The 21,509-nt window shown below is 43.9% G+C and overlaps 1 protein-coding gene across 1 annotated transcript in view; it reads right to left on the bottom strand.

Moving 5' to 3' along the window:
* Positions 1–21,509, bottom strand: part of nrap (nebulin-related anchoring protein) — a 115,481-nt gene that overhangs the window by 43,542 nt on the left and 50,430 nt on the right. The window contains exons 18-25 of the mRNA XM_064950953.1: positions 9,711–9,908; positions 9,235–9,339; positions 9,041–9,139; positions 8,840–8,944; positions 6,759–6,866; positions 6,163–6,474; positions 5,347–5,451; positions 1,919–2,017 (exon numbers count right to left, since the gene is read on the bottom strand). Of these exons, the coding sequence (XP_064807025.1) occupies positions 1,919–2,017; positions 5,347–5,451; positions 6,163–6,474; positions 6,759–6,866; positions 8,840–8,944; positions 9,041–9,139; positions 9,235–9,339; positions 9,711–9,908 (1,131 nt within the window). The remainder of the gene's footprint in view (positions 1–1,918; positions 2,018–5,346; positions 5,452–6,162; positions 6,475–6,758; positions 6,867–8,839; positions 8,945–9,040; positions 9,140–9,234; positions 9,340–9,710; positions 9,909–21,509) is intronic.

Raw genomic sequence — 21,509 nt, 5'->3', positions numbered from 1 at the left:
TCATAGATGCATCATATTGAAATGTAACAACATTTTCAGAGAAAAACACATCCCAGCATTTCCATAGCAATTGACATTTCACATGATCATGAAAGAGATCTTGCATTTCTATAGTCTGCTTCACTACAGTACACATGTATTCCGTACAATATGTTATTATTCCATAACGTCCTTGTTCTGATATCTTCCCATTGCTTGTTAAACATATATCAACATGTAGACAGACATACAAAGGATAGACAAACAAAAACATTACATTTGAGAAGTTTCACAATAAAGAGTGTTCGATCGAGTGTTCGTATGTATAAGCGTGTATGTAAGTGAGTGTGTGTGTGCTGATAAAGTTGATAGTGTTCAAACATTTGTTCAGCTCCAATTCTTTTCCGTAACCTGACGTCCCGGTAGAATTTAGTACAGGTGTTATGGAGCAGTCTCGGAAGAGCAGTCCATAATGAGAAAGGCACGCTTACCTCTCTCCGTCTGTTGCCTCTGTGTCTTGCGACGTTTGTTTGTCTCCCGGGGAAATTGGTAATGGATTTGGTCCCTTTAAACTCGCTTCCCCTGCTTTAGATCAGCACCTTTTGTTGGTCGTGTTCAAACTTTGCGTTGGTCTTGTCGCACTGAGCCACCTGGTTTACAGTCTCTATAGGAAGTTTCAAGGTGGATTGCACAAACTATCTGATCGCCCCTTCTGGACTATTTGATGCGTCCTCAGGAATCCCCCCAAAACATTACATTTTCACACATGCTACAACTTCGTATGTCTAGTAGCGTCTCCTTCATCACCCTATTTGACCTGAGTAAACAATCTATGTTGGAATTGTGTATTTTTACCTTGGCTGTGACTGTCTTGTTTTCTCTTTGGAACTTGAGAATTTCACTCTGGCTGAACTCCGAACTCCCCCTCAGCCCTGCTACCTCCTCACACAACTGTTCCATTGTTGCATGGATTCCAGCAATAACACTCGCCTCTACTTCAAAAGGTAAGTAAGTCAGTGTCTTTAGATTAATCTGCCTTTCTATTTTTGTAGGGTTAGAGTTATTTTGTGAGGTAGCCGGATCTTTCTACAAAGGAGTATGTTGTTCCTCCATAGCATAAAGCTGTTGATACTCGTCGATTTCCCTCAGGATCTCCTTAGTATCACATTTGGCTCAGAACTGCAAGCAGTTGTTACCAAATCTTTTAACGACGTGTCTTTGCCAGGATGACTGAAGATGTTATTGAGTTTGTTTAAAAAGAAATAACAGACAGGCGAGAAATTCCAACCGTTTTCCCCATTCACTTTTCCCATTGTAAAATAATGAAATTAAGCAACCGCATCTAAGCAGAACGAGTACAATGTAAGTGATGTCATTTCAATGGATAAACAAATGCATTGCCTTAAGATGACCACTTTTGTTTTTTGCTGAGCTTGACCTCGTTGATTATATTCATAATGCATGATAAATAGCTTGTGGGAAGAGGGGGATGCATGCTTATGGCATTGCCAGCAGTAAGATTTGAGTTCGATTCCAACAAGGAAATCGCTGTAGGTTATGAATGGTGTGTCATTAATTTATATTTTTTACCTTATTAGATGGAGTTAGTGTGTAACGGATGTGAAACGGCTAGCTTAGTTAGCGGTGTGCGCTAAATAGCGTTTCAATCGGTGACGTCACTTGCTCTGAGACCTTGAAGTACTGGTTCCCCTTGCTCTGCAAGGGCCACGGCTTTTGTGGAGCGATGGGTAGCGACGCTTCGAGGGTGACCGTTGTTGACGTGTGCAGAGTGTCCCTGGTTCGCGCCCGGGTATGGGCGAGGGGACGGTTTAAAATTATACTGTTACAAGTGCACGTGTTATCGGATCCAAAGCAACCGCCCAGAATTTAAGTAGTGTCCCTTTTTAAGCCGCTATGTATAGATGACTGTTGGACTTACGTCTAGGGCCAGTTTGTTGCTGAGTTTGGCCTGGACCATCTCGGGAGTGTCCTCCACGCTGGTGAACTTCAGATCGCTGACATGTTGACGGTACTTTTTCTGGAAAACACCACAGATAAAGCACAGTATGGGAAATGAAATAAAATCTAACTGTATTAAAAATGCATTTAAAATGTAAAACACACTTTACAGTAAAACAAATAACGTTAAAGCAAATAAGAGGTAGGCTGGGTCCAAAATAACTCTACCCCCCAGTTAATGTCAATCTATTTTAGACTGTTCTGGAGCTGAAATAGTTGTTAAGGAAATTATAATAAAGATCATTACTTTACATATTTAAAATCACCCCTGCAGAGATTCACAGAAGTGAAGGATTAAGGCTCACTGCTAGCTAAAATAATGAGATGGGTCAATCATATTGCTTTCACATATCGTGTCACGGTTGGATTGAGGTCAAGAAGGAAAAGGTGCAGAGCAATACAAAGACGTTATGATACGTAGACAGCTATACTGTTGCTGTTTTTCAATAAAACTTCACAATTCACTCGATTTGGTTGCTGGTGGGCAAGGAGACCCCCAGCTCCCCAAAACCATTAACAACTATGTGCCGTTTTTAAGGGATAGTTAAATGTTAACTATTTGGTTTTAATACTGTATAATCACCTATTTAGCATAGTCAGAACTACACATTTCCGATTATTCAATATAAAACAATTGCACACTTAGCTCCATGAGAGTTATACAGTAAGTAACTTTTCATGATCAGTAAACATCAATGATAATGTAATTTCAGATACGTACAGGTACCTATCCATTTGGCATGTACTAAACAAACAACATCCTTTAGCTTCGCTTCATCAGAGATTAGTATTTTGGAACGAGGTTGACATCGGCAAGTTGGTCTACTGTTTTCACCACTATATATGTCAAGGAAATCAAATAATATTTGGATATAGTCATTTAGTTTATACCCCGAAAGTTAGCTTTTTTACGAGCCATATTGACATGATCTGTTATTAGCAAGCTAGCCAATTTCACCTGGTTCATCAATCAATGTAGCCTATATCATGTGTCAGCAGCAATCGTAATTAAACATTCTTAAAAACAATGTTGAAAAGGGGATCATGTTAGCTAGCTTCTCTAGGTAGGCCTACATTGGTTGGCGAAAAAGTACATTAGGTCAACACTACTTACCACTATGGACAAAGTTTCTGCTGGTAGCTTGCGAAGTAAACAGGCAAATGCCCGCTTCTGCTACTTGACAGGCAGAGCCCACAATATATGCAAAAATAAACCACTCATACTTGTCAGGTTGAATTCACTTTGATATTATATCACTCACATATCCAATTAATGGTGGCCAATATTGAGCGACATTGTGAGGCTACCCTGCATATCTTAAATTACATGATGAATTTATGTTTCCTCATCATGAAAAGCATGCAGTTAGTTCATTTCTGTATAACTCTAATCATAGAGCTAAATGTGCACAATTGTTTTACATAGAATAATCCGAAATGTGGTCTGACCATGCTCTTTAAGAGGTGATGAGGTGATTACAACCAAATAGTTTTTATTACATTTTTTTTAACATTCAATCTATCTGCAGTGAAGCCACTCAACATTTACATTACATTCCATCATCTAGCAGACACTCCCATCCAGAGCGTCAGACAGGAGCAACCAGGGTCAAGTGCCCCACCCAAGGGCACAAGGACAGATCCCTCACCCAATTGAATCGGGGACGAGTTGAAGATAAACATTTTTACTTAAGAGTATTAGTATATTAGTAATTGACTGACCTGGTCTCTCCAGATCTCCCAACAATACTATTTCTAGGGTACATTTTTGATTAATGTTATGCCTTTTCAGCCATTCCTGAACACGAGATCAGAAACAGGCTACTTGAGGGCAATACCAGAAGAAATGGTCTTTTGATTCTGTATTCTCTCAACAAAATCTGCAGAGCCGTGATGGTTGTATGCCCCAAATATTCAAAATGTTGTTGGTGGCAAGAATTCTGTACAGTGATTTTAGCTGAAAAGCATGAAGTCTTGAATCTTGCGCTGTTTTATATATCAACTCATACACCCTCTGATATGAAATCAGTACATAAAAAAATTCTCTTCCCAGCTATTTTGCAATCTGTATGGCACAGCCGTCAACATCCTGGTCCTCAAATTAAACTGGTATATTTTCATATTTTTGTTCCTCCGCCAGTTTTGCTCCATTATATTGGTCAAACAGACCAGTTCCCTACCTCCTCCTCCTCCCCAAACAGTTCTATTTTTGTTTCATCAGACCAGAGGACATTTCTCCAAAAAGTATGATTTTTGTCCCCATGTGCAGTTGCAAATCGTAGTCTGGGTTTTTTATGGCGGTTTTGGAGCAGTGGCTTCTTCCTTGCTGAGCGGCCTTTCAGGTTATGCGATATAGGACTCGTTTTACTGTGGATATAGATACATTTGTACCTATTTCCTCCAGCATCTTCACAAGGTCCTTTGCTGTTGTTCTGGATTGATTTGCACTTTTCACACCAAAGTATGTGAATCTCTAGGAGACAGAACGCGTCTCCTTCCTGAGCGGTATGACGGCTGCGTGGTCCCATGGTGTTTATACTTGCGTACTATTGTTTGTACAGATGAACGTGGTACCTTCAGGCGTTTGGAAATTGCTCCCAAGGATGAACCAGACTTGTAGAGGTCTATAATTTTTTGGCTGATTTCTTTTGATTTTCACATGATGTCAAGCTAAGAGGCACTGAGTTTGAAGGTAGGCCTTGAAATACATCCACAGGTACACCTCCAATTGACTAAAATAATGTCAATTAGCCTATCAGAAGCTTTTAAAGCCATGACATCATTTTCTGGAATTTTCCAAGCTGTTTAAAGGCACTCTCAACTTAGTGCATGTAAACTTCTGACCCACTGGAATTGTGATACAGTGAATAAGTGAAATAATCTGTCTGTAAACAATTGTTGGAAAAATGACTTGTGTCATGCACATGTAACGGATGTGAAACGGCTAGCTTAGTTAGCAGTGCGCGCTAAATAGCGTTTCAATCGGTGACGTGGGTGACTGTTGTTGATGTGTGCAGAGGGTCCCTGGTTCGCGCCCGGGTATGGGCGAGGGGACGTTCTAAAGTTATATTGTTACACACAAAGTAGATGTCCTAACCGACTTGCCAAAACTATATTTGCCAACAAATTTGTGGAGTGGTTGAAAAATTAGTTTTAATGACTCCAATCTAAGTGCATGTAAACTTCCGACTACAACTATATACTTAGCGTCATATATAGTCGATTAAGTATGAAAGTATGTGATTCTTAACCCAGTCATACAGTATGTCCTCTATTCCCCTTTATATCAAGTGACCTCATTGACCTAAGATTGAGCATTCTTTTCTAGGTTAATGATTTAAATGTTACCTCGCTAACGAGCTCGCCAGCCTTCTTTGCTTGTTTCACATCCAGGAAATCTGCTGCCACCCAGCCCACGCCCTTCATCCAGTTCCGATCCGACCTGTACTGTTTCTGAATACACAAACAAGGAACAGCTCTCATGCCACTTCGTCATTTTAAATACTCATTTGTTCTTCACTGACTTGCCTGGTTAAACACATGTTAAGTTAATTCATACATTAAATACAAAACTTTTAAAGGTGCATTCATTCTGTAAAATGTCCATATGCAAATAACCTTCAACATCTATGATATAATGATATCTGTATTTAGGGTAAAAGAGAAAAATGCCAGCAGACATTCCTGGTGCTTTAGTTGTTCTGATGCTGCATTCATGCCTATCGGAGTAATCAGAGGAACGATTGTCAACTTGGAGCCACAACTTGGGAGCTTTCACTTGCTTCGAACTCGTTTAGAATGCTAACAACTAACTAGCTACAGCAAACATAATCTAAAAGTACAGCTATCACGTGGCCCACAATCAAATTATGGTGTTAAAAAAATATATATATAGTAAAAAATTTCAAAAATGTTATATTTAACTGCCAAACAATGCTGTCATCAAAGTAATTTCTGTGGTAATAGGTTACGTCAGCGTTCAGCATATAAGGAAAGTTAGGGACCAGAGAGTTTTCAACTTGTATGTACAGCTTGGAAGCTGGCGTGAGCATTTTTTCCAAGTCGGGATTTATATTTACTATTACTCCGATTTGCTGTGAATGCAGCCTTAGACTTACGTGACTGAGAATGCTGGGAAATGTAGTTCCGGCAGGTAAAACTTACATCACTCAGTAGTCCGTAGGCCTTCTTGGCCCAGGCCACCTTCATGTCGCCGGGCAGGGTTGTGTACTTGTGCAGGAAGGTCCTGTAGTTGGTCTCAGTTGCCAGATCCTGGGCCTTCTTGGCGTGGGTCATGGTCAACATGTCCAAAGAGGCACTATGCTTGGTTTTAGTGTCCTCGTACTTCTTTCTGTAGTGGCGATCACTCTGCAACCGGGTGGCCAGAGCCGAGTGCGCCATCTGAGAGTCGTCAGTGACCATCTTCACCCCAATCATCTTCCCCTTAGTCTGCTCGTACTTCTCCTTGTATTTCACCTGGCCAGTCAGAGATTTCTCATTAGTGGCCGTTAGAAGAGATCCTTGAAAAGGACATTTAGCCCCATCCCTAACACTAACTTCTGGGACTAATCCCTGCCTACCATACCCTTTCTGATTGGTATTTTGACCAACCACATCCTACTTAAAATTAGCATTTGTGATTATGTTGTTGCTGTTCTTGTATCAATGCATTTCTGTGAGTGACAGAGATACTTAGCATAGTGCTATGCCTGGTACCTGGTCAAATAAAGGTTAACGAATACATTAAGGGGGTAACTCACGTTACTGGCCAGGTCTCTCTTAGCCTTAGCTGTGAGGATGGACAAGGAGTCCATGCGCAACTCAAAGCCCTTCTCTCGCTGTTGCTCCCAGCTACTCTTATACACTTTCTGAAATGAGAACAAGATCGAATGATTGAACATGTTAAAAGACAGACATGAATTGTAAATTGCCCAGAGCTGTGTTTGAATACTCATACTAACCGCACTGTTTGACGTAAATTGCCCAGAGCTGTGTTTGAATACTCATACTAACCGCACTGTTTGACGTAAATTGCCCAGAGCTGTGTTTGAATACTCATACTAACCGCACTGTTTGACGTAAATTGCCCAGAGCTGTGTTTGAATACTCATACTAACCGCACTGTGTGACGTAAATTGCACAGAGCTGTGTTTGAATACTCATACTAACCGCACTGTGTGACGTAAATTGCCCAGAGCTGTGTTTGAATACTCATACTAACCGCACTGTTTGACGTAAATTGCCCAGAGCTGTGTTTGAATACTCATACTAACCGCACTGTGTGACGTAAATTGCCCAGAGCTGTGTTTGAATACTCATACTAACCGCACTGTTTGACGTAAATTGCCCAGAGCTGTGTTTGAATACTCATACTAACCGCACTGTTTGACGTAAATTGCCTAGAGCTGTGTTTGAATACTCATACTAACCGCACTGTTTGACGTAAATTGCACAGAGCTGTGTTTGAATACTCATACTAACCGCACTGTTTGACGTAAATTGCCCAGAGCTGTGTTTGAATACTCATACTAACCGCACTGTGTGACGTAAATTGCCCAGAGCTGTGTTTGAGTACTCATACTAACCGCACTGTTTGACGTAAATTGAGTATATTATATGCTTATTGTTCATAGTATGGATACAGTTAATATGCCAAATGTTCCCGGATGTCGTACTAAATCCGCCAAAATACGAAGAATACAAGCAGTGGATACATTCCGTGCTTTTAGGGCCCATAATGCAATTCTTCTGAAAATGGGCGGGGCTTCACAACGTTTTCAGATTTAAAGGAAATGGCAGAAATGATGCGGCCGAAGTCCGACGAGAGTGGATACAAATTCATTGCCTTAACTAATTATGACAGATGTTAACATTTTGAGCAATGTAATAAAGTAATGACTTTCCAAATAAGTTACGTTATATGTTGGCTGAAGATTTGTTGGCTACGCTATCCTTACGAACCGCATAGCGTTACAGCAGTATGTTAATTTTTATCAGGATCCCCATTAGCTAACGCCGTAATGTAAGCTGATCTTCCTAGCATCCAAAAACAGCATTATGTACCGGTATGTCAGCTAGTTATCTAACGTTAGTTTGCTACTAATACAGTTAACTTGCCAGGCAGTATATTAACTATAATCTAACTAACTACCCAATGTTTATTGACTTGATTATTCATGTCATTCTTAGCTAAGTGGTGTAGTTGTTCTCAATGGACATTGTTAATTCTGTCTATCTACTCCGATTTCAGAGTACTCTCGTCTGAGTGAGCCAGAGTGCAGAATAACTGATGAATTTACGAACGCTCAACACCCTTTGAATATATGGCTGGTGTCAGTAAACGTAAGCAAAAAAGATAATAATTAAATTGTTGCCAGCAGCACAGTTAGTCACCAACGCTCTGGATAACATTAAAACAGCTCTGCTAGGGTGAGTAAAATGGTCAGAGTGAGGTGTTCTCTCATTTGTGTCTGGAAATAGCTAGCAAGCTATCCAACGTTAGCTTGGGTGCTCGACTGCCGTACTCCTTAGCCAGAGCATCCAGTGATGTGCTCTGAGAGCAAAATGTTCAGAATTTACGATGGACAATTTGACAACGCTTTGGATTTACAAACGACCATAGCGCACTCTGAACGCACTCTGGCACTCCAGATTGAATTTACAAACACACCAGAAATTGTCAAATGTCTAGCTAGTAACAAGCTTGCAAGAAGTTGCATAGCAACAGCATCAACTTCCGGTAGACAGAAAAAGTGCTAGTACGCTCAACTGAAAGGATACCGTTTGTTCACAACGGTCTACTAAAATGAACTAATAGTATGTAGTCTGCCAGAGTCCTTACCCCACTGAGGAGGTCTGCATTGGCTTTGGCCTGCCTGAAGAGTGGCTCATCTTTATCCATGGTGTACTGGTGCATCATCTGCTCGTTGCCCGCCTTATACGTTAGCTGACAGGAGAAATAGCCAATAAAACACAAGCCAACTGAATACAGCCAGAAGAAAAGAGCAGGACAGGGTTATAGCAAATGATCAGCCAATCTCACCTTGCTCTGCAGTTCCTGGCTCTTCTTGGCGTGTTTGATAGAGGGAGTATCGGCCACCTGGGTGAACTTGACGTTGTCCACTTTCTGACGGTACTTTTTCTGTGAGAGGAAACAAAGTGAGGAGTCAACACTAAAGAAACAAATCAAAAATACAATACTACACACACATACACGCTCTACCCTATTATACTGACGTCACTGAGAAGCTCTCCAGCCTTCTTGGCTTGGGTCACATTCAGAGATCCATCAGCCTCCCAGCCAACTCCCTTCATCCAGGTCAGATCTGAACGGTATTGATTCTGAGGGGGAGAGTGAAAGAGAGAGCGCGAGAGAGAGAGAGAGAGAGAGACAGAGAGAGAGGGAGGGTGGGGGACAGGTAAAGAGTGTGAGACCCGAAAAAGAGAGAGTTCACAATTCATTCATATTTGATAGTAAACACTAACTTGAATAACACCCATATAGATATTTTCCTAAATCCCTATTCACCTTCCCTTTGCTCTCCCGGCCCTCTCACCAAACCTCAACCAAAGCTTTCTGATTATTACCCCTTTAAACATTGGCACTCAAATTCTATTATCTGCATGAGAGTGTAAGCTGTTCAGTTTAGTCTATCAAACACACATAGAACCCTCCACCAGTGCCGCCCATGGCCCACCCCTCTCTGACTCACCTCGCTCTGCAGGTTATAGGCCTTTTTGGCCTGCTGTACTTGGATGTCGTCGGATAGGATGGTGTAGTGGTGGAGTTTCGTCCTGTAGTCCAGGTCGCTGGCAAGGGCCTGGGCTTTTTTAGCATGGCTCAGGTTGACCATGTCCATGGACAAGCTGAACTGGGATTGGTTCTCCTTGGAGTTCTTCTTGTACTCAATCTGTTGGGATTGTTGTGGATAACAGAGAGACAGACAGATAATGGAGGAGATTGAGAATCAGGAGGTTGAGTGTGTATGTGTGTGTGTGTGTGTGTGTGTGTGTGTGTGTGTGTGTGTGTGTGTGTGTGTGTGTGTGTGTGTGTGTGTGTGTGTGTGTGTGTGTTTTGTACACTGCATCATTTCGAGGGTTTTGTGAACTGTGTGCTGTGACCCACAATAGTATTGTGAGTGCCTTCAGAAAGTATTATACCCCTTGACTTATTCCACATTCTGTTGTGTTACAGCCTGATTTCAAAATGGATTAAATAGATGTTTTCTATCATCCATCTACACACAATACCCCATAATGACAAAGTGAAACCAGTTTTTAGAAATGTTTGCAAATTTATTGAAAATGAAATACAGAAATATATCACACCCCTGAGTGAAATCTGTGTAGAAGCAGCTTTAGCAGTGATTACAGCTCTAAGTTTTTCTGTGGGAGTCTTTAAGAGATTATTCAAGCTCTGTCAATTTGGTTGTTGATCATTGCTTGACAACCCATAGATTCCATAGATTTCCATGTACTTTTAAGACAAAGCTGTAACTCAGGAACATTCACTGTCTTCTAGGGAAGCAACTCCAGTGTAGATTTGGCCTTGTGTTTTAGGTTATTGTCCTGCTGAAAGGTGAATTCATCTCCCAGTGTCCGGTGGAAAGCAGACTGAACTAGGTTTTCCTCTAGAATTTTGCTTAGCTCCAATCTGTTTATTTTTTTATACTGAAAAACTCCCCAGTCCTTAATTATTACAAGCATACCCATAACATGATGCAGCTACCACTATGCTTGAAAATATGGAGTGTGGTTCTCAGTAATGTATTGGATTTGCCCCAAACATAACACTTTGTAATTAGGCATAGCTGATGCAGCATAGCTGATGCTTACTGGACTGTCCATTAATCACGTTACTCCATTCTGTTTATTATTTTTTATCTGTCGGCCCCAGCCGCGAACTCAGGCTCTGTGTGTAGTTAATCCGACCCTCTCTGCCTAGTCATCGCCATTTTACCTGCTGTTGTTGTTAGCTGATTAGCTGTTGTTGTCTCACCTGTTGTTTTAGCTAGCTCTCCCAATCAACACCTGTGTTTACTTTGCCTCGCTGTATGTCTCTCTCAAATGTCAATATGCCTTGTATACTGTTGTTCAGGTTAGTTATCATTGTCCTTATCATTGTCCCCTGATGTCCTTGCTGTGTCTGAATCCTGGCTTAGGAAGGCCACCAAAAATTTGCTCTTTCATATCGTCTAGTTTACAATCGAGCCACTAGTTCCACTCTTCATACCACTGATACCTCCTTTGTCCCACCTCCCACACATGCGGTGACCTCACCCATTACAACCAGCATGTCCAGAGATACAACCTCTCTTATCATCACCCAGTGCCTGGGTTTACCTCCGCTGTACCCGCACCCCACCATACCCCTGTCTGCGCATTATGCCCTGAATATATTCTACCACGGCCAGAAATCTGCTCCTTTTATTCTTTGTCCCCAACGCTCTAGGCGACCAGTTTTGATAGCCTTTAGCCGCACCCACATTCTACTACTCCTTTGTTCCGCGGGTGACGTGGAGGTAAACCCAGGCCCTGCATGTCCCCAGGCACCCTCATTTGTTGACTTCTGTGATCGAAAAAGCCTTGGTTTCATGCATGTCAACATCAGAAGCCTCCTCCCTAAGTTTGTTTTACTCACTGCTTTAGCCCACTCTGCCAACCCTGATGTCCTTGCTGTGTCTGAATCCTGGCTTAGGAAGGCCACCAAAAATTTGCTCTTTCATATCGTCTGAGATCCCCAAAGACTGGAAAGCTGCCCGCTGTCATCCCCCTCTTCAAAGGTGGAGACACCCTGGACCCAAACTGTTACAGACCTATATCCTTCCTGCCCTGCCTATCTAAGGTCTTCGAAAGCCAAGTCAACAAACAGATCACTGACCATCTCGAATCCCACCGTACCTTCTCCGCTGTATACTTCTGTATACTTCTGGCCCTTCCTTGGACACTGTGCTATCTAACCTCCTGACGAGCTTCAATGCCATACAACACTCCTTCCGTGGCCTCCAACTGCTCTTAAACTCTAGTAAAACCAAATGCATGCTTTTCAACCATTCGCTGCCTGCACCCGCACGCCCGACCAGCATCACCACCCTGGATGGTTCCGACCTAGAATATGTGGATGTCTATAAGTACCTAGGTGTCTGGCTACACTGTAAACTCTCCTTCCAGACTCATATCAAACATCTCCAATCCAAAATCAAATCTAGAATCGGCTTTCTATTTCGCAACAAAGCCTCCTTCACTCACGCTGCCAAACTCACCCTAGTAAAACTGACTATCATACCATTCCTCGACTTCGGCGATGTCATCTACAAAATGGCTTCCAATTCTCTACTCAGCAAACTGGATGCAGTTTATCACAGTGCCATCCTCTTTGTTACTAAAGCACCTTATACCACCCACCACTGTGACCTGTATGCTCTAGTCGGCTGGCCCTCGCTACATATTCGTCGCCAGACCCACTGGCTCCAGGTCATCTACAAGTCCATGCTAGCTCAGCCTTATCTCAGTTCACTGGTCACAATGGCAACATCCACCCGTAGCACGCGCTCCAGCAGGTGTATCTCACTGATCATCCCTAAGGCCAACACCTCATTTGGCCTCCTTTCCTTCCAGTTCTCTGCTGCCTGTGACTGGAATGAATTGCAAAAATCGTTGAAGTTGGAGACTTATCTCCTTCACCAGCTTTAAACATCTGCTATCTGAGCAGCTAACCGATCGCTGCAGCTGTACATTGTCCATCGGTAAATAGCAAACCCATTTTACCTACCTCATCCCTATACAGTTTTTATTTATTTACTTTTCTGCTATTTTGCACACCAGTATCTTTACCTGTACATGACCATCTGATCATATATCACTCCAGTGTTAATCTGCTAAATTGTAATTATTTGCCTACCTCCTCATGCCTTTCGCACACAATGTATATAGACTCTTTTTTTTCTACTGTGTTATTGACTTGTTTATTGTTTACTCCATGTGTAACTCTGTGTTGCTGTCTGTTCACACTGCTATGCATTATATTGGCAAGGTCGCAGTTGTAAATGAGAACTTGTTCTCAACTAGCCTACCTGGTTAAATAAAGGTTAAATACATTTTAAAAATTAAAGGACAAAAAGTTTATTGCTTTGCCACATTTTTTGCAGTATTACCTTGCTGCAAACAGGATACATGTTTTGGAATAATTATATTCTGTACAGGCTTCCTTCTTTTCACTCTGTCATTTAGGTTACTATTGTGGACTAACTACAATGTTGATGATCCATACACAGTTTTCTCCTATCACAGGCATTAAACTCTGTAACTGTTTTAAAGTCACCATTGACCTCATAGTGAAATCCCTGAGTGGTTTCCTTCCTTTCTGGCAACTGAGTTAGGAAGGACACCTGTATCTTTGTAGTGACTGAGTGTATTGATACACCATCCAAAGTGTAATTACTAACTTCACCATATTCAAAGGGATATTCAATGTCTGCTTTTTTTACCAATAGGTGCCCTTTGCAAGGAACTGAAAAACCTCTCTGGTCTTTGTGATTGAAACTGTGTTTGAAATTCACTGCTTGACTGAGGGACCTTCCAAATACTTGTATATGTGGGGTACAGAGATGAGGTAATCATTCAGAAATCCTATTAAAAACTATTATTGCACACAGAGTCCATGCAACGCAATGTGTGACTTGTGAAGCACATTTTTACTCCTGAACGTATTTAGGCTTGCCATAACAAAATGGGTTGAATACGAATTGACATTTTAGCTTTACATTTTTTATTAAACTGTACACAAGTATCGTTGTAACAGCTGTTGGTGGAAGAAGGTGAGGACCAAAGCGCATCATGGTACGTGTTCGTCATTTTAATGGTAAAGCTGAACACTATACAACAAGCAACAAAAGAACAACCGAAACATCTCCGTCAGGTGCAAAACACACTGAACAACACACTGAACAGAAATGAACTACCCACAACAACCCAGTGGGAAAACGCTACCTAAGTATGGTTCTCAGAGACAACGATAGACAGCTGCCTCTGATTGAGAACCACACCCGGCCAAACAACAAAGAAATACAAAACAGAGAAAATGAACATAGAATGCCCACCCTGGCCTAACCAAAATAGAGAATAAAAGCCTCTCTATGGCCAAGGCGTGACAATCGTGGACAAAGATCCGGGTGCCTTGTTAGGATCCGTCGCCGAGAGGGTAATCTGTAATCTACCTATACCATCGGTCCTATTAGCCAACGCACAATTTGTATTTTATTTTACCTTTATTTAACTAGGCAAGTCAGTTAAGAACAATCAATCAGTAATAAAATATCCTACCAACGGGACATTAAAAACTGTAATATCTTATGTTTCACCGAGTCGTGGCTGAACGACGACATGAATAACACACAGCTGGTGGGTTTTAAGCTTTTTCGGCAGGATAGAACAGCGGCCTCTGGTAAGACAAGGGGAGGGGCTCTGTGAATATTTGTAAACAACAGCTGGTGCACGAAATCTAAGGAAGTCTCAAGGTTTTGCTCGCCTGAGGTAGAGTATCTCATTATAAGCTGTAGACCACACTATTTACCAAGAAAGTTTATCTGTATTTTTAGTAGCTGTCTACATGCCACCACAAACCGATGCTAGCACTAACACCGCAGTCATTGAGCTGTGTGCGGCCATAAGTAAACCGAAACGCTCACCCAGAGGCGGTGCTCCTAGTGGCCGGGAACTTTAATACCGGAAATCTCATCCGTTTTACCAAATTTCTACCAGCATGTGAAATGTGCAGCAGACGCGTACAAAGCTCTTCCTCGCCCTCCATTTGACAAATCTGACCATAATTCTATCCTCCTGATTCCTGCTTGCAAACTAAAATTAAGGCAAGAATCCCCATTGACTCGGTCTATAAAAAAGTGATCATATGAAGCAGATGCTAAAATACAGGACTGTTTTACTACCACAGACTGGAATATGTTCCGGGATTCTAGGAGTATAACACCGCATCAATCACTGCCTTCATCAATAAGTGTATCGATGACATCGTCCCCACAGTGACCGCATACAAACCCCAACCAGAAACCAATGATTACAGGTAACATCCGCATCGAGCTAAAGGGTAAAGGAGCGGGACTCTAACCCAGAAGCTTAAAAGAAATCCCGCTATGCCCTCCGGCGAACCATCAATACAGGACTATTTTATTTAATTTACTAGGCAAGTCAGTTAAAAACAAATTCTTATTTTCAATGACATCCTAGGAACAGTGGGTTAACTGCCCTGTTCAGGGGCAGATCGACAGATTTTTACCTTGTCAGCTCGGGGATTCGATCTTCCAACCTTTACGGTTACTAGTCCAATGCTCTAACCACTAGGCTACCTGCCAACTAAGATTGAATCGTACTACACCGGCTCTGATGTTTGTCAGATGTGGCAGGGCTTGCAAACTATTACAGACTGCCCAGTGACATTAGTCTACCAGACAAGCTAAATTACTTCTATGCTCGCTTCAAGGCAAATAACATTGAAGCATGCATGAGAGCATCAGCTGTTACAGACAGCTGTGATCATGCTCTCCGTAGCTGATGTGAGTAAGATCTTTAAACAGGTCAACATTTACAAGTCCGCAGGGCCAGATAGATTACCAATACGTGTACTCCGAGCATGCGCTGACAAACCGGCAAGTGTCTTCAATGACATTTTCAACCTCTCCCTGTCTGAGTCTGTACACTGCACATTGTCTCTGTACCGGTACCCCCTGTATATAGCCTCCACATTGTCTCTGTACCGGTACCCCCTGTATATAGCCTCCACATTGTCTCTGTACCGGTACCCCCTGTATATAGCCTCCACATTGTCTCTGTACCGGTACCCCCTGTACATAGCCTCGTTATTGTTATTATACTGCCGCTATTTAATTATTTGTTTTAATAACTGCATTTTATGATGTTGGTAAAGGGCATGTATGTAAGCATTTCACGGTGTTGTATTAGGCGCATGTGATGAATACAATTGTATTTGATTAAAAGAGCTGGAGCTGGAAGCGCGACAAAGGGAGATAGATCTGGAAGCATTCCGAATCCGGTCCGCAGGTAGTATAACTTTTTATAACTTTTCATTACATTTCGTTATAGTACAACGGTTTGATTTGTCTAATCTTAGCAATTTCTTCTTAGCCAGCTACATAGCCGTCTTTGTATCAACGACAATTGCATAATTATCGTATTTCGTCGTCCTAACGTATCTGCCCAGCAGCTAGCTAAGCAGCTAGCTAACATCCACTGTCCACTAGCACTGTAGAAACTATTACACTCAACTGAACGACTCGATTAGTGTAGTGTCAGCTAGCTACATAGTTGTCTTCGTATCCAAGATAATTGTGCAGTTTAGAGTGTGTAGACTTAGAGTGATTATCTTAATTTACCGAGGTTAGCTAGCCAGCTATTTGTCGTCCTTAACGTAGGAAATGCTGCTAGCTAGCTAGCCAACAGCTAGCCAACCTCTACCGAATTGAACTCCAACTACCCGGTCAACATTCCGCGTCGTTCCACAGGTAGTATCACATTTTCATTTTTTCATTTCACTTCATTACAGTACAATGGTTTGATTTGTTTGATCGTAGCTAGCCAGCTACATAGCCGTCTTTGTATCTAAGACAATTGTGTAGCCTAGAGCGATTTTCTAGGTTAGCTGGCCAGCTATTGTCGTTCTTCTAACGTAGCTAGCCAGCTAGCCCCCGAATAGCAGCACTGTAGTAACTATTACAGTACAACGGTTTGTTTTGTTTGATCGTAGCTAGCTAGCTACATAGCCGTCTTTGTATCTAAGACAATTGTGTAGCCTAGAGCGATTTTCTAGGTTAGCCAGCCAGCTATTGTCGTTCTTTTAAAGTAACGGAACGCAATCAACCTTGCTAGCTAGCCAGCTAGCCCCGAATAGCAGCACTGTAGAAACTATTACACTCGACGGAACGACTTGATTAGTGTAGTGTCAACATCGCAGCCACTACCAGCTAGCCTACTCCAGCAGTACTGTTTCATTTCAATCATTTTAGTCAACAAGATTCTTGCTACGTAAGCTTAACTTTCTGAACATTCGAGACGTGTAGTCCACTTGTCATTCCAATCTCCTTTGCATTAGCGTAGCCTCTTCTGTACCCTGTTAACTATGTGTCTATCTATCCCTGTTCTCTCCTCTCTGCACAGACCATACAAACGCTCCACACCGCGTGGCCGCGGCCACCCTAATCTGGTGGTCCCAGCGCACGACCCACGTGGAGTTCCTGGTCTCCGGTAGCCTCTGGAACTGCCGATCTGCGGCCAACAAGGCAGAGTTCATCTCAGCCTATGCCTCCCTCCAGTCCTCGACTTCCTGGCACTGACGGAAACATGGATCACCACAGATAACACTGCTACTCCTACTGCTCTCTTCGTCCGCCCACGTGTTCTCGCACACCCCGAGAGCTTCTGGTCAGCGGGGTGGTGGCACAGGGATCCTCATCTCTCCCAAGTGGTCATTCTCTCTCTCCCCTTACCCATCTATCTATCGCCTCCTTTGAATTCCATGCTGTCACAGTTACCAGCCCTTTCAAGCTTAACATTCTTATCATTTATCGCCCTCCAGGTTCCTCGGAGAGTTCATCAATGAGCTTGATGCCTTGATAAGCTCCTTTCCTGAGGACGGCTCACCTCTCACAGTCCTGGGCGACTTTAACCTCCCCACGTCTACCTTTGACTCATTCCTCTCTGCCTCCTTCTTTCCACTCCTCTCCTCTTTGACCTCACCCTCTCACCTTCCCCCTACTCACAAGGCAGGCAATACGCTCGACCTCATCTTTACTAGATGCTGTTCTTCCACTAACCTCACTGCAACTCCCCTCCAAGTCTCCGACCACTACCTTGTATCCTTTTCCCTCTCGCTCTCATCCAACACTTCCCACACTGCCCCTACTCGGATGGTATCGCGCCGTCCCAACCTTCGCTCTCTCTCCCCCGCTACTCTTTCCTCTTCCATCCTTTCATCTCTTCCCTCTCCTCATACCTTCTCCAACCTTTCTCCTGACTCTGCCTCCTCAACCCTCCTCTCTTCCCTTTCTGCATCCTTTGACTCTCTATGTCCCCTATCCTCCAGGCCGGCTCGGTCCTCCCTCCCGCTCCGTGGCTCGATGACTCATTGCGAGCTCACAGAACAGAGCTCCGGGCAGCCGAGCGGAAATGGAGGAAAACTCGCCTCCCTGCGGACCTGGCATCCTTTCACTCCCTCCTCTCTACATTTTCCTCCTCTGTCTCTGCTGCTAAAGCCACTTTCTACCACTCTAAATTCCAAGCATCTGCCTCTAACCCTAGGAAGCTCTTTGCCACCTTCTCCTCCCTCCTGAATCCCCCCCTCCTCCTCTCTGCAGATGACTTCGTCAACCATTTTGAAAAGAAGGTCGACGACATCCGATCCTCGTTTGCTAAGTCAAACGACACCGCTGGTTCTGCTCACACTGCCCTACCCTGTGCTCTGACCTCTTTCTCCCTCTCTCTCCAGATGAAATCTCGCTTCTTGTGACGGCCGGCCGCCCAACAACCTGCCCGCTCGACCCTATCCCCTCCTCTCTCCTCCAGACCATTTCCGGGGACCTTCTCCCTTACCTCACCTCGCTCATCAACTCATCCCTGACCGCTGGCTACGTCCCTTCCGTCTTCAAGAGAGCGAGAGTTGCACCCCTTCTGAAGAAACCTACACTCGATCCCTCCGATGTCAACAACTACAGACCAGTATCCCTTCTTTCTTTTCTCTCCAAAACTCTTGAACGTGCCGTCCTTGGCCAGCTCTCCCGCTATCTCTCTCAGAATGACCTTCTTGATCCAAATCAGTCAGGTTTCAAGACTAGTCATTCAACTGAGACTGCTCTTCTCTGCATCACGGAGGCGCTCCGCACTGCTAAAGCTAACTCTCTCTCCTCTGCTCTCATCCTTCTAGACCTATCGGCTGCCTTCGATACTGTGAACCATCAGATCCTCCTCTCCACCCTCTCCGAGTTGGGCATCTCCGGCGCGGCCCACGCTTGATTGCGTCCTACCTGACAGGTCGCTCCTACCAGGTGGCGTGGCGAGAATCTGTCTCCTCGCCACGCGCTCTCACCACTGGTGTCCCCCAGGGCTCTGTTCTAGGCCCTCTCCTATTCTCGCTATACACCAAGTCACTTGGCTCTGTCATAACCTCACATGGTCTCTCCTATCATTGCTATGCAGACGACACACAATTAATCTTCTCCTTTCCCCTTCTGATGACCAGGTGGCGAATCGCATCTCTGCATGTCTGGCAGACATATCAGTGTGGATGACGGATCACCACCTCAAGCTGAACCTCGGCAAGACGGAGCTGCTCTTCCTCCCGGGAAGGACTGCCCGTTCCATGATCTCGCCATCACGGTTGACAACTCCATTGTGTCCTCCTCCCAGAGCGCTAAGAACCTTGGCGTGATCCTGGACAACACCCTGTCGTTCTCAACCAACATCATGGCGGTGGCCCGTTCCTGTAGGTTCATGCTCTACAACATCCGCAGAGTACGACCCTGCCTCACACAGGAAGCGGCGCAGGTCCTAATCCAGGCACTTGTCATCTCCCGTCTGGATTACTGCAACTCGCTGTTGGCTGGGCTCCCTGCCTGTGCCATTAAACCCCTACAACTCATCCAGAACGCCGCAGCCCGTCTGGTGTTCAACCTTCCCAAGTTCTCTCACGTCACCCCGCTCCTCCGCTCTCTCCACTGGCTTCCAGTTGAAGCTCGCATCCGCTACAAGACCATGGTGCTTGCCTACGGAGCTGTGAGGGGAACGGCACCGCAGTACCTCCAGGCTCTGATCAGGCCCTACACCCAAGCAAGGGCACTGCGTTCATCCACCTCTGGCCTGCTCGCCTCCCTACCATTGAGGAAGTACAGTTCCCGCTCAGCCCAGTCAAAACTGTTCGCTGCTCTGGCCCCCCAATGGTGGAACAAACTCCCTCACGACGCCAGGACAGCGGAGTCAATCACCACCTTCCGGAGACACCTGAAACCCTCCTCTTCAAGGAATACCTAGGATAGGATAAGTAATCCTTCTCACCACCCCCCCCCTTAATGATTTAGATGCACTATTGTAAAGTGGCTGTTCCACTGGATGTCAGAAGGTGAATTCACCAATTTGTAAGTCGCTCTGGATAAGAGCGTCTGCTAAATGACTTAAATGTATGTAAATGAATCCAGTCAGGCCACCCTCAACAGAGTTTGATTTTGGTTGGAACAGCCAACTTGTACTGCCTTTCAACCAAATGCAGGTTGATGTATATTTTACTCTGTCTGAGCAGATTGCCACATCCCTAAAATGGCATATTTGGTCACTGCTCCTCCAAGGAGTTCTTGTGGGAAAGGCTTAGAAAGTGTACGCTGCTTTCTCTTATCCAGAGTTCAGATCATGACACTGTCAAAGCTGCTATTCTTCGTGCTTATGAGTTGGTCCCAGAGGCATACAAACAACAGCTTGTCCAGAACAGACTATGGGAGTACTACATAGAGTACTACATAGAGCCATGACTACATGGAACTCTATTCCACATCAAGTAACTGATGCAAGCAGTAAAATGTTGATTAAAAAAATGAAAACAACTGGTCGTGATTGGGAGTCCCATAGTGTGGTGCACAATTAGCCCAGTGTCATCCAGGGTTGGCTGGTGTAGGCCATCATTGTAAATAAGAATTTGTTCATAACTGATTTGCGTATTTAAAGTTAAGTTTAAATACATTTTTTTATAACAATTACCAACAATGATGAGACAGCCTACAGGGAGAAGGTGAGGGCACTGGGAGTGTGGTGCCCATAAAATAACCTGTTACCAAACATCAACAAAACAAAGGAAGGGCCTCCCGGGTGGCGCAGAGGTTAAGGGTGCTGTACTGCAGCGCCAGCTGTGCCACCAGCGACCCCTGTGGCGGGCCGGGCGCAGTGCACTCTAACCAATGTTGCCAGGTGCACGGTGTTTCCTCCGACACATTGGTGCGGCTGGCTTCCGGGTTGGATGCGCACTGTGTTAAGAAGCAGTTCGGCTTGGTTGGGTTGTGTATCGGAGGACCCATGACTTTCAACCTTCATCTCTCCCAAGCCCGTACGGGAGTTGTAGCTATGAGACAAGATAGTAGCTACTAAAACAATTGGATACCATGAAATTGGGGAGAAAAAGGGGTAGAAATTAAATAAAAAATAAATAAATAAAGGAGCTGATCATGGACTTCAGGAAACAGCAGAGGGGCCACAGTGGAGAAGGTGGAAAGTTCCTCAGTGTACACATCACTGACAAACTGAAATGGTCCACACACAACCGCCATTGTGATTGGCTCAGTGTTCTTTCATTCATGGGGACACTATGCCACCAAAGAATCTACAGGGAGACCTAGGCAGTTCAAGCCCCCTTTGGTGCTGCCGTAGATTTACATTAGGAGTGCCACCATTGCTCTAATCACTTTATATCTAGTGTATCGTTGATTAGACTGATCATGTTAACAACA

Source organism: Oncorhynchus masou, chromosome 31, assembly GCF_036934945.1.
Source record: "Oncorhynchus masou masou isolate Uvic2021 chromosome 31, UVic_Omas_1.1, whole genome shotgun sequence".
Lineage (NCBI taxonomy): Eukaryota > Metazoa > Chordata > Actinopteri > Salmoniformes > Salmonidae > Oncorhynchus > Oncorhynchus masou.
Note: the sequence above shows the minus strand (reverse complement) of the source record. Positions and strands in the feature narration are given on the sequence as shown.